The sequence below is a fragment of the Tyto alba genome, unplaced genomic scaffold (assembly GCF_018691265.1).
Source record: "Tyto alba isolate M040663 unplaced genomic scaffold, T.alba_DEE_v4.0 Super-Scaffold_18, whole genome shotgun sequence".
NCBI classification, from domain to species: Eukaryota; Metazoa; Chordata; class Aves; order Strigiformes; family Tytonidae; genus Tyto; species Tyto alba.
The window spans coordinates 9716556-9732747 of record NW_024881280.1 but is presented as its reverse complement, the minus strand read 5'-3'; the positions used below and the strand labels follow the sequence as shown (position 1 = coordinate 9732747).

The following is a 16192-nucleotide window of genomic DNA, read 5'->3' as shown; positions in this document are numbered from 1 at the left end:
GGATGTAAGTATGAGCTTCTGTTTTTTATTATACTTATGGATGCCCCCTCAGAAAAATATGCAAAGGGGTAACTGGCTTGGAAATGTTTGTGCACATCAAGTCCCACCTCAGGGTTCCCACTTACAGAAGTTTCCATTAATGCTAGTGCATCTGTGAATGTTTCTGCTTTGGAAAATGATACTTGCAGATAGTAAAGCACAACTATGCATGTAATGTTCTTATTTTAATGTTTAGCTTAAAGTTGGTATTATTTTTTCCCCAATAAGACTGGAATGGTCCTTGGCCTAGGGAAGTATCAACAAGCTTCTCTTTTGAGCACACACTTTTCTTTCAAAATACCCTCAAATCAACGTTAAAGAAAATGTTGAAGGTACATCAAGGTGACGTATGACCGTGTTATTCAGCTTTACCCCATGCAGTCACTGGGGATGGTACCATGTTTTCACACAACTGTATCAATGTAAACACAAGTGTCTACACATTGTTGTATGTACACATATTCAGTTTTTCTTTTGACTGAAGTTGTTGGAGATAAAAACCGAGAGAAAAATTGTAGAAGAAATCATCTGGAGAAGCTCAGCAATTGAACGTGAAACTGGTCAGTGGTAAAACTTCAATAGAATTGTGTTTAATTCCGAGCCCCAAGTCGTCACTGGTACTAAGATGCAAACAAGTAGTAAGTTTTTTAAAAAACAGCCAACAAAACGAGCAAACAAAAAACATGCTTCATTGTTTCAGAAGCTGTTGGGCATTTTACTGCCTTTAATCTGTAATATTGGGGGGGCTATTTTGGGTTTCTTAATGCTAAAAATCAACTGAAAGTAGTCATTGTGTATATTGGATATGTTTAAAAGGGGCTGTTGAATCTTTAGCAGCTGGCTAGTGAGCACAGTGAACCTTTGCATGTTTTTGGTATGAGTTTATAAAACAATAACCACAGACTGTCAGGGTGTCAGCATTGCAGGGGGCGTCCATTTACAGCACGGACGAGTCTGAAGAGAGCTCAAGGTAAGATTTATAATTATTATACCTGTTCGTTTCTGTTCGTTACTTCAATTTATCTGATACCGTTCCCATCCCATTACCCTTTCAGATCTTATTTAGGCTGATAGAAGTTGATGAGGTCAGATTTTGATTGCAAAATAGACCAATTTATTTTTTCAATTGGATTTTAAGAATTAGGACCTACAAAATGGATTATAATATGCCAAGACTTGTGTGTGTATATTTACACTTGTATGAATATATTTTAAACAAAAATAAACCCACTCTTGAGAAATCTCACCACAAACAAAGTTTTTGAGTGGCAAAAAAGCAGGAGTTCAACCAAAGAAATTTCTATTGGAACATCTAAGATAACCTGTAAGTATCAACCACTTCAGTATGTAAACTTTTCTTTAAAAGTATATGAAATTTGAGGTAAGTTGGATTTTTGAAAGTTGACAACCTAGTTTAACATCTGACCGTGCTGAGGTTTAACACTGTAAAGCTCCTGTAAAGTACAGTCCTTTAGAAATTGGTTTTCAGCCCAGTGTATATTATAGAATCTAAGTTTTGTTTTTTCATATCAGTTTTCTACCAACTCCTACCATTTTTAGTCCCTTTTTCCTTTTGTGATTTCAATGTATCCAACATTGGTTTGCCTGTATTGTGCTATCAATGCAGTGTAGTTTCACTGGATACATTAATCACTAGTGAATTAGCTTTATATCTGTAATCCTTTGTCGGTTCTCTGGTCCCTGTGCCTGTGGCAGAAGAACATTTATCAGGTAAGATTGCTTTTTAAAGTTGTCTTAAATGCTTTGTTTAAAAGAAAAGAAAAAAAAAAAAAACACAGAGAAAATGCTGTTTCATTGTTCCGGTTTTTAATTTCATTTCAGTGATGGTAACGTGGAGCCAAAGGGGATAAATCTGTTTATTCTGCTCAATATTTGTTCAAAAAAGCGGTGTTTTGGCATCCATCAGGTTGCAATTTGGTGTATTTGGTTGTTATTTGGTATATTTGTGAACCGTGTACTTGCTCTTCCTCCCAGAAACATAGCTTATAGGCAAGGTTAATCCAGTGTTGGCGGTCCATGTCCTAGCACAGCATCTGTAAGTTAACACATAACAATTGCTTCCAAGGATGGATTTATCTATCATTCTGTTGATGTATTTTCTATTGTCTTATAGGAATTCTGGTCATAGGAACTGTTTCTAATTGAAAAAAAAAAAAAAGTGGCAATTTTGTACAATTTTTAGTAAAACTGTAGCAGGTAACCCTTTAGTTTCTGTGTTTCAAAAGAGCTATTTCCAACCTTTTTTTTAACTCTTTCCATCTTGCAGTGGTGGAAGTTAAGGATTCCATTCTGCAGTCCAGTTCTTACCAATGAATTGTTAGAACTTTTTTAGGGAGGGAAAAGGGGAAAGGTTGCAGTTCTCTTCACTGTTTAACCACATGCACCACGTGTAAGTGGATAAATTTCTTTACCCAAGTTTTCATAGAGGACGGTTTTGGTCTGCCAAGAGTTTTGGGGAAACAACTCACTGTCCCAGTAAGCATTCCACTGAAATATATTTTCCTAGTTGAACAGAATTAATTTTATCAGCTAGAAGTTCACTTTGTTTGTACCCAAGTGGCTTACAGGGTCATTGGAATTTGTGGCCCACCTGAATCGTGACTGGCAGTGCACTGTGTATGTGCAGTTTAGTCAGCTTATAATACAAGGCCAGCCCTACTCTGCTAAGGTTGGAGATTGCTGGTCTGTGTAGATCTATGCTTTTGCACGAAACTTAGTCTTGTGATTGCTGCATTTTGATTTCATACTTATGAGTTCCAAAATATACCCACCAAACCCTATTTTAATATTTTAAAATCAGTGGCGGTTTTGGTATTTCCATTACCAGCCTTGTGTGTTGCGCCGGGAGTATCCAGTTCCTATAATTACAAAATTAACTAGGAAAGTTCTCTTGTTGGTTTTTAGAAACTGGAGGAGGAAAAAGGCAAAAAGGAGAAAGAAAGACAGGAAATTGAAAAAGAACGCAGAGAAAGAGAAAGGGAACGGGAGCGTGAACGAGAAAGGAGGGAGCGTGAAAGAGAGAGGGAGCGTGAACGAGAGAAGGAGAAGGAACGGGAGCGTGAACGAGAGCGAGATAGGGATCGTGACCGAACTAAGGACCGCGAACGGGACCGTGAACGAGACCGAGATCGTGACAGAGATCGTGAAAGGAGTTCAGATCGCAACAAGGATCGGAGCAGATCAAGGTAAATGAACTTGAGTAGCTATTTATTTCAGTTTTTCCTAGTGCTTTTTACTAAGTGCGTATAGTTCAGCAGATCACCTGCCATTCAAAAGAGAACGGTCCTTTTGGAAGATCAGAGTAAAAACAGGAGATCAAAACTTCAGAAAATGTTGTATTTACACAAATTGGAAGAATACTTTAGTCCTTCCAGGAAGAATACTTGTCTCCCCCCACAGCGCAGGAATTATAAGGACTGCAGTATGTAGTAAGCAGCCACCCACCCATGACTTAAGCATATCTCAAGTCTCTTATTTTTTTCTTGGGTAGCTTTATTCCTACTTGAGGTCCTCTTATGTCTGTGGTATCTTTTAGCTTAAGTAGATTTTACCTTTTCTTTTGTTATATGTTTGTTTTTGTTGTTGTTGTTGACTTGTTTAGTTGTTTGGTTGTTGGTTTTTTTTTGTTTTTTTTTTTTTTTTAAAGTAAAACCAGGGGAATTCCTCTTTCAGTCTTAAACTGTGATTAATCATGTTAGGTTCTAGATGCTGCTTTCTCCCTCTTCACTGTAGAAAAAAAATAGCTGTTTCACTTCAAATCATCTTGTCAGTAGAGTTCAAGTTGTTTGTAAGCCATGTAAACATGAGAGATTTATTAAGCATACCCTTTATTTGTGGGATTTTTAGCTTTCACTTATATGGAGAGTTGCTAACACAGCCTGATAAGAATTGCCATGTGTAGTTTCTGTAGATACTGCTATTTAATGGTTAGTGCTCAAATAAATATTTTTAGGTAAATGGGGTTTTGAATATGTTAGAAGTATTGATTTATGCCCATTGCTCTATCAGCTAATCATCTTGTACAATTGCAGAAGAAGAATAACTTGCAAGATGCTATAAACAGTGCATTATGCATGTGAAGTTAAATCATCTGATTGAGTGGAGAGGAAGGCTCTGTACTTAACTCTGGACTTTTTTCTTCAGAGAAAAAAGCAGAGACAGGGAACGAGAACGAGAACGGGAAAGGGAACGAGAACGAGAGAGGGAAAGAGAACGAGAGCGGGAACGGGAACGAGAACGCGAGCGGGAACGGGAACGGGAGAAAGATAAGAAGAGAGACCGAGAAGAGGATGAAGAAGATGCCTACGAACGCCGAAAACTAGAGAGGAAACTGCGGGAAAAAGAAGCTGCTTATCAGGAGGTAGGTTGGGATTTTTAAGGTTCCTTCAGGAAAAAATGGTTTCTGAGGGATGATAATAAGTGTTCTACTATAAAATATGTCATTCCTTCTCCCTCTCCTTTTCCTAAATACATTTTTAATCTTTCGATGACATGAATTGGGGCGGAATATGTAAGTCCCCATCAGAGCAACTTTGGACTTCTTATTCTGGCGTTTTAAATTATAAATAAATAATTTGCTTAATTGTAATGCAGTTGGTTTTAAGCGATAATCCAAACTAACTTCAACGTAGTACCACTGCTCTTAATGTTCTTGAGATTAGCGTGTGGTTTTTTTCTTCTGTTGTAGCGTCTTAAAAACTGGGAAATTAGAGAACGGAAGAAAAGTCGAGAATATGAAAAAGAGGCTGAAAGGGAAGAAGAAAGGAGGAGGGAAATGGTAAGGCTTATAGTTTTACTTGTAATTTTTTCCCCTTATTCTTTGGCTTCCATTTAGAATGGAACATTCTACTGCTGTCTTTATGGATATTGTTAAAGCTCATATTTTGAATAAGCACCATGCATGTTTTTATTTAAAAAAAGGAGTTAATAGACTTGTAACAGATGATGTCTAATAAGTGTGAGTACCATTGAAAGCCTAGTGGCTTGCTCTTGTGAAGGCAAAAGAATGAGAAGTAGGCAGCTGCAAAATACTGTGGTTTGATCATCATACACTATTACATCAGTAACTTGTATTTGTGTCAGATTTGTAGGAAAACCTACCATATGTTTTATGTCATGCAGGTGGAACTAGACCAGTCTTTTTACTTCCAACCTGCTCATGTGCCTGAACCTTCTATAATATATGATATAATATTCTATAATATATCTAAGCACTTTGTAAATGTCTGTCTTGTAGTTCATTAGCTCTGAAATGATGATAGTTGTCAATGTAACACTTGGAAGTTTTGTCTGAAAAGACACTTTCTGTAATGTCTGTTTTTGTGCTACAGTCTAAAGAAGTTATTCTAAATTATGGTGGTGTTATTTCACTTCATAATTCTCCCAGAGAAGTTATGAGAGAGTTCTAAGAGGAAGATGGATTGGAAATTGCTTCAAAGCAAAATATGCAAAGAGACACAGGAAAGGCAAAAAAACCAAACAAACAAACCAAAAAAAAAAACAACAACAAAAAAACCCCACACACTGTTTTACATGGAATCTAAATGATTGAGAGGGGAAAAAAAATGTTTGACTCAAGGGTATTTTCTACTCATGATACTCCTGGATGCTGGCTATGGGTGGCAGTTGTAGAGAGCAGTGCTATTTTGTGCTGAATTTACAACTATAATGACAATTTGTTTCTTGTCATTAGCGTAGAAATATCTTACTGTTGGTTTAAAGATACTGCTTAGATAGAGGTTAGAATTTATATATATTAGAATTTATATTTTCCTTGAAGAACTGCTTACTTACTTTCATTTTATCAGAGCAGGGAAAAAAATACCTCCTCTCTATCCCCCTTGCCCCCTTCAGTTCTAGGCATGTGCGTTAATACACTGCCACATGGTTTGGATTAGTAACACAGCAAGAGAGTGCTTATCCTAGAAGTATCCATTAGATTTGTTTCTGTGCATAACTAATTCTTTTTTTAAAAGCACAGTTCTTGAACAAAACAGTACTGATAAAATACACTGAAGTTGCCATGTTAAAATACCCAATACCAGACTTACGGATTTGAAGAATGGGAACCGTGATCCTCTTCTTGTGTGATTAAAAAAAAAGAGGTGGCATGTGTGTGTAATCTGTAAAAAGCCTTTGAAATGCTAGTAACAGAACAGTAGTCTGCAGATCAGAGACATGATCCCAGTGGACCTGATGGATGTAGTATCCGCTACTGAACATATGATAGTAAGTTGACAGATCCTGGAAGTTGATGCAATTCCAAAACTTTCCCATTTTCTATCTGGAAAACTCTATGCTTTCACTTTGAAGCATGGCAGATCCAAAATTAATTTACTAATAATATTACTAAATTTTAATGTCTTGGAAAGAAAATCAGAAATCATTTTATAACATTACTTATGTTTCAATTTCTTGCAGGCAAAAGAAGCCAAACGGTTAAAAGAATTCTTAGAAGATTACGATGATGACAGAGATGATCCAAAATACTACAGGTATGTCTCTGTATTGATTCCTCACAATAAAATCTTGTTAATTTTAACAGAATTTGGGGGTATGTTGGCAGAGGCTTATGGAGTTTATATTTGAGTGATTATGTGACAATGTAAGGATTATAATTGTCTAAATTATTTCAGTGTCACTTGATAAGTGCCAGAGGGAAAAGGCAAACTCCTTACTGCTACTTGGTTAATGCTTGGGAGTAGCTGCTCCTTCCTATCACTTCGCTTGTGGGTGAGGCAGAGCAGAGGTCAGTGTAATGCCAAAATAAGGTGGTGGGGACAGGGAGAAGTGATCAAGTATGCCTGTAAAGAACTCACTACAAGGAAGCTGTAAATCGTACAAAGAACAAGCTTGTTAACTCTGTAAAGGATGGGGAAGATCCTTCAGCATGGGACTAATTAAAATTTGCATCAAATTAATTTAGCAGAACTGGTTCTCGTCAAGTGAAAACCTATAAAATAATTTTATTCCTTCTCTAAGATCGGCAGTCATACTGTCTAAATTGCTTAACGTCATGGGGTAAATTCTGTATAGTAAGGTTGGGAACGGGTATCTTAGTTTTTTCTGTTACAAAACTAGAGGACACCAGATACTCTTACAAATCTAGTTTTCGTTTAGTGGACAATACATCTGTATCAGGTATTTCTTGTATTGTGGTACGAGGTTCTCATTGGGATGTTCTGTCAAGCACAAAATCGATATCTTTTACAGGGGTAGTGCTCTTCAAAAGAGGCTACGAGACAGGGAGAAAGAGATGGAAGCAGATGAACGGGATAGGAAAAGAGAGAAGGAAGAATTAGAAGAAATTAGGCAGCGCCTTCTGGCAGAAGGACACCCAGATCCAGATGCAGAACTCCAGAGGGTAAGTAGCTGTTAGTCTGATAGGAAAAAAAGAGCCCTTGGTATCCTGGTGGTACTGAGCGAAATTGTGTAAGAGATATGATAGTTAATATTTGCTCTGTTCACTTTTGCTTAAAAAGAAGTCCAGATAAACAGTAAGAGCACTGGGAACAGAAAATAACTTCTCAAACTCCATCCAAACGTAGATCTGGAAACAAATTTGGATTAACTGGTATTTCTGATTATAATGGCAGTAGTTGCATATATCTGTTCTTGACTAATAGAGACTCCTTTAGGAAACAGGGGATCTTTTGATTCTTTTCAGACAGTGCTGGTTTTGAAAAAGCTGCTTTTTTTGCTAATTGCCTGTTTCATTGTAGATGGAGCAGGAGGCTGAGCGGCGTAGGCAGCCACAAATAAAACAAGAGCCAGAGTCTGAGGAGGAAGAGGAAGAAAAGGCAGAAAAAGAGGAAAAAAGAGAAGAGCCAGAGGAAGAGGAGGAGGAGCCTGAACAAAAGCCCTGCCTTAAACCAACCTTAAGACCCATCAGTTCTGCCCCATCTGTTTCTTCTGCTAGTGGAAATGCAACCCCTAACACACCTGGTGATGAATCCCCCTGTGGCATTATTATCCCTCATGAAAATTCACCTGATCAACAGCAGCCGGAGGAGCATCGGCCCAAAATAGGACTTAGCCTCAAATTGGGCAAGTTTACATTTTATTATAATGTTCCTTATGGGATCAGATGAAAAAAAGTCAAGCTGATTAGCCACACAGTTTTACAAATCTATTGTATGTTTTGATTTACTTATATCAAGCTGTTGTTATCCAGATGCTGTGCTTGCTTTCTCCTATCCAGAAAATATGTTTTTTTTTATAGATATCTATTATTCTAAAATCTGGAGGGGGAAAAAAGGAGAGAAGTTTTGGTATCCTGAAGGCTTAATTTTTTTTAGGAATGCTCTGAGCTGGGATTAGTTATTTCCATATGCTTCTTTACCTTAATGTTAGATTTAAGCCTTAGATAGTTATGTTTATTCACAAAGACCCTTCTTTTAAAAGGAGAAAAACAGAAAATTAGATGATTTTTTCTTCCTTTTAGAGTAACACAATGAATTGATGACAACTGCAAATGGAATGTGAGTGTAGAGTTCCTTAGTACGTAATTCTTAGTATTTTTTAAAAAAATTTTGTTCTGAGAGCAGAACTAAGTATATTTGTATTCCAGAAGGTTTGTGTATTTGTCATTTATTACTTTGATTATATTATAGTGGGACTGCAGTTTGAGCTCACACTGTGATAGACGTTGAATGAAGAGAGACTGTATGGCATTAGGCTAACTGATTAATGCTTTTCCTACAGCTAGAGTCATTGCAGCCTTCTACTTCTGTGCTCTGCCTCTGCTAAGGTCTGAACTCATGCTATAGTCCTCCCTCGGTGAGGGTGCTAATAGGTTTCAGGGCAGAGAAAGATGACCCCATTTTACAAATATCTTGAACAAACTCGACTTGAGATCTTTACCTCTTTTGCCATTTTTATAACAGAGTTTGAGAGATTAAAGTGCCACTGCTAGGCATTCACAAACACGTATATAACGTACAAACCAATACTCCTGGAGAAACGTGTGAAGAGCAAACTATCTTCCATTGCATTTTATGAATGTGTTACTCTGTCTTTTGGGTTGTAGGTGCCTGCAATAGTCCTAATCAGCCCAATGCTGTAAAAAGGAAGAAGCTTGCTGTGGATAGTGTTTTCAATAAATTTGATGATGAAGACAGTGATGATGTCCCCCGGAAAAGGAAACTTGTTCCCCTGGATTATGGGGAAGAAGACAAAAGCAATATCAAAGGCAGTGTTAATACAGAAGAAAAACGCAAACATATTAAGAGTCTCATTGAGAAGATTCCCACAGCAAAACCAGAGCTCTTTGCTTATCCTCTTGACTGGTCAATTGTGGATTCAGTAAGTTGATTTTCTTTTAACTGTTCACAAAAAAGCATAATTTTTCCAAGCAAACCTTGGAACTGACTAGAAGAACAGTGTTCCTGGGACCCCTGTGGATTGGACCCTCATCATCAAATGGAATCAAACTTCAGTACTGTATTTCTTGTCCATATATAGTACTTATTCTGAAGTATGCCTGTGTATTTTTGTTTGGTCTCTCTTGAATTGTTGCTACAAAATGCCTAGCAGTTTTATGGAAGGGGAGAAAAAGGTCCTGTAAAAACATGTTTGAATGGTGGTCAGAAGTACTTGCAGATGCCACATCATTAAGGGTTATTTCACTGATAGCAAAATATATCTTCTGCTATATAGATATGTGGGTCTCCTAGCTGCCTATCTGGCAGTATTGTTTCAGGACAGTAAAGTTGATGGAAATTAAGTTGTTTTTTTTCTTTTCTTTTTCCAGACGCTAATGGAACGTCGAATTAGACCATGGATCAACAAGAAAATAATAGAATATATTGGTGAAGAAGAAGCCACACTAGTTGACTTTGTTTGTTCTAAGGTGAATGTCTCACATTTCCTTTGTAAAGTCTGGGGTTTGCTCCCTATCTAACCTGCAGCAATGACTGTGGTATCTGTATTTGAAGGCAGTCTGTTCTTAGTTTCTCTTTAATCTGTTATGTTGCTCATCAGAGAGAGTTGGTGTACTTGGAATCAAAATGTACCCTAATTTTTTACAAGTTGCCTCCTTTAATGCTTATGCATAATGTATATATGCTAGAGGCTGTTATCTGTTAGATAAACATATGGCACTGGATAAAATGAGCAGTTAACAGGAGCAGCTGTTTTAACTGGTAATTTTATCATTAAAATTCAGAGTTAATATCTCACTGGCCATTAATGTTTTTAACTATTTTAAAACAGGATTTGTGCGAATTCAGGGGGGAAAAAAGCCAGTAGCTTGATTTTTTTTTTTTTTTTTTTTATATATACATTTTTGGATTAACTTCGTAAACAGCTTTTTAGATGCTGTTGTTGCTTTAGTAGTAAGCAAATACTAAGGTTTGTAGAGTTAGCATTAGAAGTCATTCTGCTATACCTTTTAGCCGTTGCATGACTTGTTTAAACTAAATTCTGCATAGCTTCTTCCATCAAATTACAAATAAAATTCTAATAACTTGCCCTTCTAAATCTGTCACAACTCTATGGCTTTTCATCAATAGGGAATTTCAAAAACTCTCTCCAGCTTTTGTGGTACTCACATTCATAATGGCTTGTCTTGGTTTATCTTTTATGGCTATGGTATGAGAGGCAAAGCAATGGATAGTATTTTGGCACAGGTGGTTAGTAGAAAGTAAAAAGTAGAAGTTGAATATTTGTTAAGTTGAAATCACGTATATATATGAAAAAGATGCCCTTCTGTGGTATTGTAAGACAACTTTGGTTCTGAAAAAAGATTTGAAACTTAACAGGCATGTGGAAAATTCAGTTATGAAGAGTGACCCAGGGAGAATTTTGCCTTCATCTTCCATTAGGAATTCATTGTTGAAGGAGAGGGAGCTTTTTCCTTAAATTAGGAGAGCTTAATTTGAGATGCAAAAATAGGCAGCAAATACAGGACCTGCCGAATCTCTGGAGCTTGTTCCTCAGTAACTAGACATAAACTATCACTCACTATGATGGAATCCCATGTAGTTCAAAACTAATTTTAGCCCTGACTAATGCTGGGAACTAATGAACTGCAAATACTTTTTGCATGTGCAAAGCATTCAAAATCCTTGAGAAGTAATTGGGTTTTGTCCAAAGATGTTTATATGGTTTACTCCAAATTTTCAGTCTAAAAACATTTGTTTCTTTCAGGTTATGGCTCACAGCTCGCCACAGAGCATACTGGATGATGTTGCCATGGTAAGCAGAAATTGCACAACTGATACACCTGGGATACACATTACACTGAAGCTAATAGTCAATTCTGCAAAATAGTAGGAGTCCGTAACATAAATAGTTGGTGTTCATAGAACATGCATAGAAAACATGCATTAGATATGAAAGCTGTTTTGATTAAACAGATCATGCTAGCATAGGCATGATATTGCAGTTACAGCATCTAGGTAGAAATTACTGATCCCAGTTCAGAATTTCTCAATATTCAGAAATGTGGAAGAAGGATTCTGTCCCTAACAGTAGAGTTAAGAATCAGCAATAACCGAACTGCATCAGAAATATAAACTTTTATTCCTTCTCATTCTTGTAACTAGATTTTTATAATTAGTGGTTTAGTGGGTCTATTTAAATAATGAGCAAAGGGTGGCTTTTCTCTAGAGGAGTAAAAGCTCTTTTTTGCCTGTGTTGGAAAATAGAAACTTTATGAAATAATGCTACTGTTTCACTGTTTTCATACACTAAAAGGTGAGTAAGAACTGATCACTCTCTTCCACTAAGGAAACTTAGAGGCAAAGTTGGTGGGAGTCAGAGATTCATAGTAGACGTTAGTAGGTTGTTCTTGCTGTGACCTGTAGGTGACATGGGGAACTGTAAGAGATGTCATGCATGCCAAAAGTTTGCATGTATTCAATAAAAGCCTGGATAATAAGTCCAAGGAAGAGAAATACATTGAGAGATTACTTAGTTAATATCCAAGGAAAGTTCCAAGCTGAAATTGAGCAGAGGGAATTAAGGGAAAATAAATACCACATGTGTATCTTCTTAAATTCTTCCCAAGCCACTTCTGTAGACTTAGGATACTGATACACTTAGTGCTCAACAGCTGCATTATGCAAGTATATAATTAGAGCCTACTCAAGTCAGGTGATAAATACAGGACAGACAAATTCACTGAAGCTTTATCCTGTGCCTCCCTCAAAGGTTTAACTTGTATTATGATACCTCTGCTTTGTAGTTCTGATGTGTCTAGAATTAGTCTTTATAACTGGAATGCCTAACCTAAAAAATAATCTATAAAATATGTATTTCCTACAGGTACTAGATGAAGAAGCTGAAGTTTTCATAGTCAAAATGTGGAGGTTGTTGATATACGAGACAGAAGCAAAGAAGATTGGTCTAGTGAAATAAAGTACTCTCCTTGCTTCTAGGGTTCCATTTCAATTTTGGGCTTTTTTTCCCCCCCATCATTCAAAGACTTTGAATTTTCTCTGTTCTCAGAGACTTGAGACCTGTATTTTTTTATGTAGAAAATGTGAATTTTTTTGTCCTCTGCTCTGAGGCACCCTTTACCCTTCTCAGTTAGTTATCTGAATCCTGCATTGGTTCTCTTTATAATTCACAAGGTACAATTACCGGTATGTTTTATAAGCTGCAGCTACTGTACACGCTCTCTGGTAGTTTTGTTTTGTTACTCTGATTCTTGTAAATATTAAGAAAAAAAAAAAAGCCCCTGTTTTGCAAAACATTTGCACTTAATGTGGAACTATATCAGTTACAGATGAAGACATTATTTTACTGCCAATTTATCAGTGCTTTTTGGGTTTTTTTTGCATACTCTCCCTCCTTTTTATTTAAGGAATGATCAGAATACAGTTTTAAAAGTGGCTTGAGCTGCTTTCACAGAACAGCTTTGTGGTCATTTGGTCCCTCCATCTGACTCTGGAAAAGGAGATCCCTCAGACTTTTTATTCTGTAATCTTGGTACTTTGTTGCCCATTTAGAATTACTAATGAAGCTGGGAACTTATCTCTTGCAGTTGCTCTGCTTCTTTCCTAGAAAGTGCAAATTGCAGGAATTTTTTTATTCTTTGCTCAGTTAAAACAAGAGCAGGACCTCAATTCAGTAAGTGCTATTTAATGATTTTTTTTTTAAACCTGGGATATCTTCTGCTCAATTTCATTTTAGCCCTTCCCTGTTATTCCTTCTGTCTCCAAAATGATCAGATGGATTTTTTAAAAATATTTTTTTTTAAAAAACGTTTTTTTAGTATTTAGACAAAAAATACCTGTTTGGATGTAACTGACCATAGCAGTTGACAAAAACTGAAGCATAAGTTTTCAAACAAATCCAAAGTCTTGTTTTTATCCATATTGTTAAACTAGCCCCAACTTTTGTTTTCTACTGTAAGCAGTTTATTGTCCACAAAAAGAAGGTGATATTTTCCTGCTTTGTTTGTATGGGGTTTTATAAATAGGCTGATATGGTATAAATGATGAGATGTACTGTAAACTGCATTTTTTATCTCATACCTGGGTAAGACGACAAATCGATAATATGCGATGAGCTGTTTTGATTGCAGGAGGACTGTGTTCCAGGGAGCAAACTGTCTCAAAAACATTTTTAATTTTTAAACACAATTCTTAATAGCAAACAAATTAAGTAAAGGTGTTCCAGTATCTCTATATTGTATTTAACTGAAGGATACAGGTTGACCTGTTCAGAAAACTTAACTGTGACCTTGAGTTACTAGTTCTTTGTATCTGGAGAGGACACTTGAAAACACTGTTCTTAACAAATGGGATCGTGTAAAGGTTCCACCATGTAAATATTTCAGATATTAAAAATGTATATATTTGATTTAAGGGCTGACATTTTTTTGGAGTCTTGTGCAGCATGACACTTATATTTAACACTGCTTTATGAATCAACAAGTGTTCCCAAATTAGGGGTGGGGTTTTTAAAACTACCTCCTGCTTTGTCAGGTTACTAGAAGCCTGCAAATGCGGATGTGATCCCAGTATGTTCTTTCTCATCCCTGTGATACTACACACCACAAAATGTTCTTCTTTAACTTGAAGTGTAATAGTCAGATGTTACTTTTATGTTGTGATTGAGCTTGCATGAGAATGTTTTGTTTTACATACTTATATGCTGCAACCTTCCTCTTTTTTTTCCTGCAACATGTTACCCTAAGAAACTACTTCCCCATTCTCCCCATAAAATTTTCAGCATATACCAAAAATTCTCCAGATTCTAAATAAATTTAAAAACTTGTTCTGTTTGCAGTAAATGCAGAGAAGAGGGAGAGTGAACTTCGAATGTTTTGTCCTGCTAATATGGCATTTTCTCTCTTTCACTAGTAGTAGTTAAACAAGCCAAATGCGTTGTAACGCTGCTGACAGATTGCCTAACGTTCTTGTTGAGATTCTTCAGTGAAAGCTCAAGTTGTGAAACTTCAGCTTATTTTCTTCTGCCCTAAATTAAAGCTGTATGTTCATCTATTATATTATTTATGCATTGGAAATAAGCTTGTACTCCTTTCCTAAGGAGACTGAAGGTGTCTGGGTAATGAAAACAACTAAAATTTAAGATGGAGTGTTAATTATCCAGATAAATAAGTATTTAGAAGCAGCTGTGACATATTAAAAAAATCAATTTGGAAGTTGAGGTTTTCTTCAGTAGTGGAAGGGGGGAAGGAACGTTCACTATAGAATCTCTGAATTGGCTTATGCAAGTACTTCAACTTTTCCTCTTTCAGAATGCAAAATGTTTCTTTATAAAGTCACTTCTAGTATTTACCTCTTACCCAAATTAGTGTTACTACTTCTCAGTGACAGCAATGTATTTTGCATCTGTGATGTTTGGGGGTAGATCAAAAATTGCATACTGCTGGGAGGTTCTTGTTATAGAAAGTTACTTTCTGTTGTGAACTTTCTTTAGACGTGCAGTATCAGTATTATTTCAAGACAAACTTGGAAAATTTGGGGTAGAAAAAGCTTTTTTTTACAAGTGTTACAACACTTTACTGTCTGAATATGTGATCTAACATAACACACGCGGTGTGCATTAATGAATGCACAGACCAAGCGTATCCCAAGAATGAGATCCATTAGCAAAGTATGTATGTTGCCACTGGGTATTCAGTGCAGCATGCCATAGCATGGCATTCTGTGATGGAAAGATACTTCAGAAGTTACACAGTGCATGGCGGGGGGGGAAAGCAATATACAGCAGAACCAGATATACTAGTTATTGATCTGGACTTTATTGTGGCATGAGGCTTTACACCTTAACCTAACATCTGCCCTTAGTCTCCTGATAATCATTCTGTCTAACTGCCATTCAGTGTTATTTGGGATACGGGAGTACAAAACATAAAGTGTCATTGTTTTCATTAGTATGCACTGAAAATAAGTGGGAAACCATGAACAAGATCCATTACCAAGAATGATACATGTTTTTTATATTGCTGTTAATTTGATAAGACTTTTTTTTAGAATATTTAACCTGTTCACATACTGAATTGGTCTTCCTAATTTTGGGTGTATCCTTTCTCCCTTCTCTTCAAGTAGAAGCCTGCACTAAAAGTAGCTATCTAGCTAGATCATTGTGACTTTAAATGTGGGCATGGGTAAGGCCCTGAACAGTAAGTTTATTTGCCTACTTAATTCCTATTTCTTACTACTAATGCTTTCCTATTACTGACAGGGAAGTATTAGACCTTTCATGCTTTTACTGAATGGAGTTGCTAGATAGCTGCTTGCATAGCTGCTTGCAGAAGTAGCATTTTAGCAAGTGGCACACTTAAAACTGGACGGTATTGGCTTTTATATTACAATAGGGTCACACTTTTTCATATTCTATATGTTTTCCTGTGTAGGAACATTGGTTGTCATACATGCAGACTTAAAATGTGGTGTGAGCAGTGTAAGGTATTTCATCATAGATCAGACTGATACCAGTAATATAAATAGTCTGGTATAGCTGTATGTCCATGTTTGGGTGGGGTTTTTTTCCCTCTTAAAATAATAATTCTAATTGTTTAATGGTTAGGCGTCACTTTCAGTCTAAAACCAGCTTATTTTAAATACAATTCATATGCATACAACCTACTGAAACTTGGTATTTGTGTCAAAATGCTTATGGAAAGCCTAACTTAATGTGTGATACTTTTGCGCTG

General features: G+C 36.5%; 1 protein-coding gene across 2 annotated transcripts in view; it reads left to right on the top strand.

Annotated features, from left to right (window-relative positions):
- RBM25 (RNA binding motif protein 25) overlaps positions 1-13869 on the top strand; it is a 34279-nt gene extending 20410 nt beyond the window's left edge. For both annotated transcript variants that reach the window (XM_042790833.1, XM_042790832.1), the window contains 10 exons: positions 2965-3245; positions 4204-4420; positions 4748-4837; positions 6481-6554; positions 7273-7423; positions 7782-8106; positions 9089-9363; positions 9812-9910; positions 11209-11256; positions 12328-13869. In XM_042790833.1, the coding sequence (XP_042646767.1) occupies positions 2965-3245; positions 4204-4420; positions 4748-4837; positions 6481-6554; positions 7273-7423; positions 7782-8106; positions 9089-9363; positions 9812-9910; positions 11209-11256; positions 12328-12420 (1653 nt within the window). In that variant the 3' untranslated portion in view covers positions 12421-13869. The remainder of the gene's footprint in view (positions 1-2964; positions 3246-4203; positions 4421-4747; positions 4838-6480; positions 6555-7272; positions 7424-7781; positions 8107-9088; positions 9364-9811; positions 9911-11208; positions 11257-12327) is intronic.
- The last annotated feature ends 2323 nt before the right edge of the window (positions 13870-16192 follow it).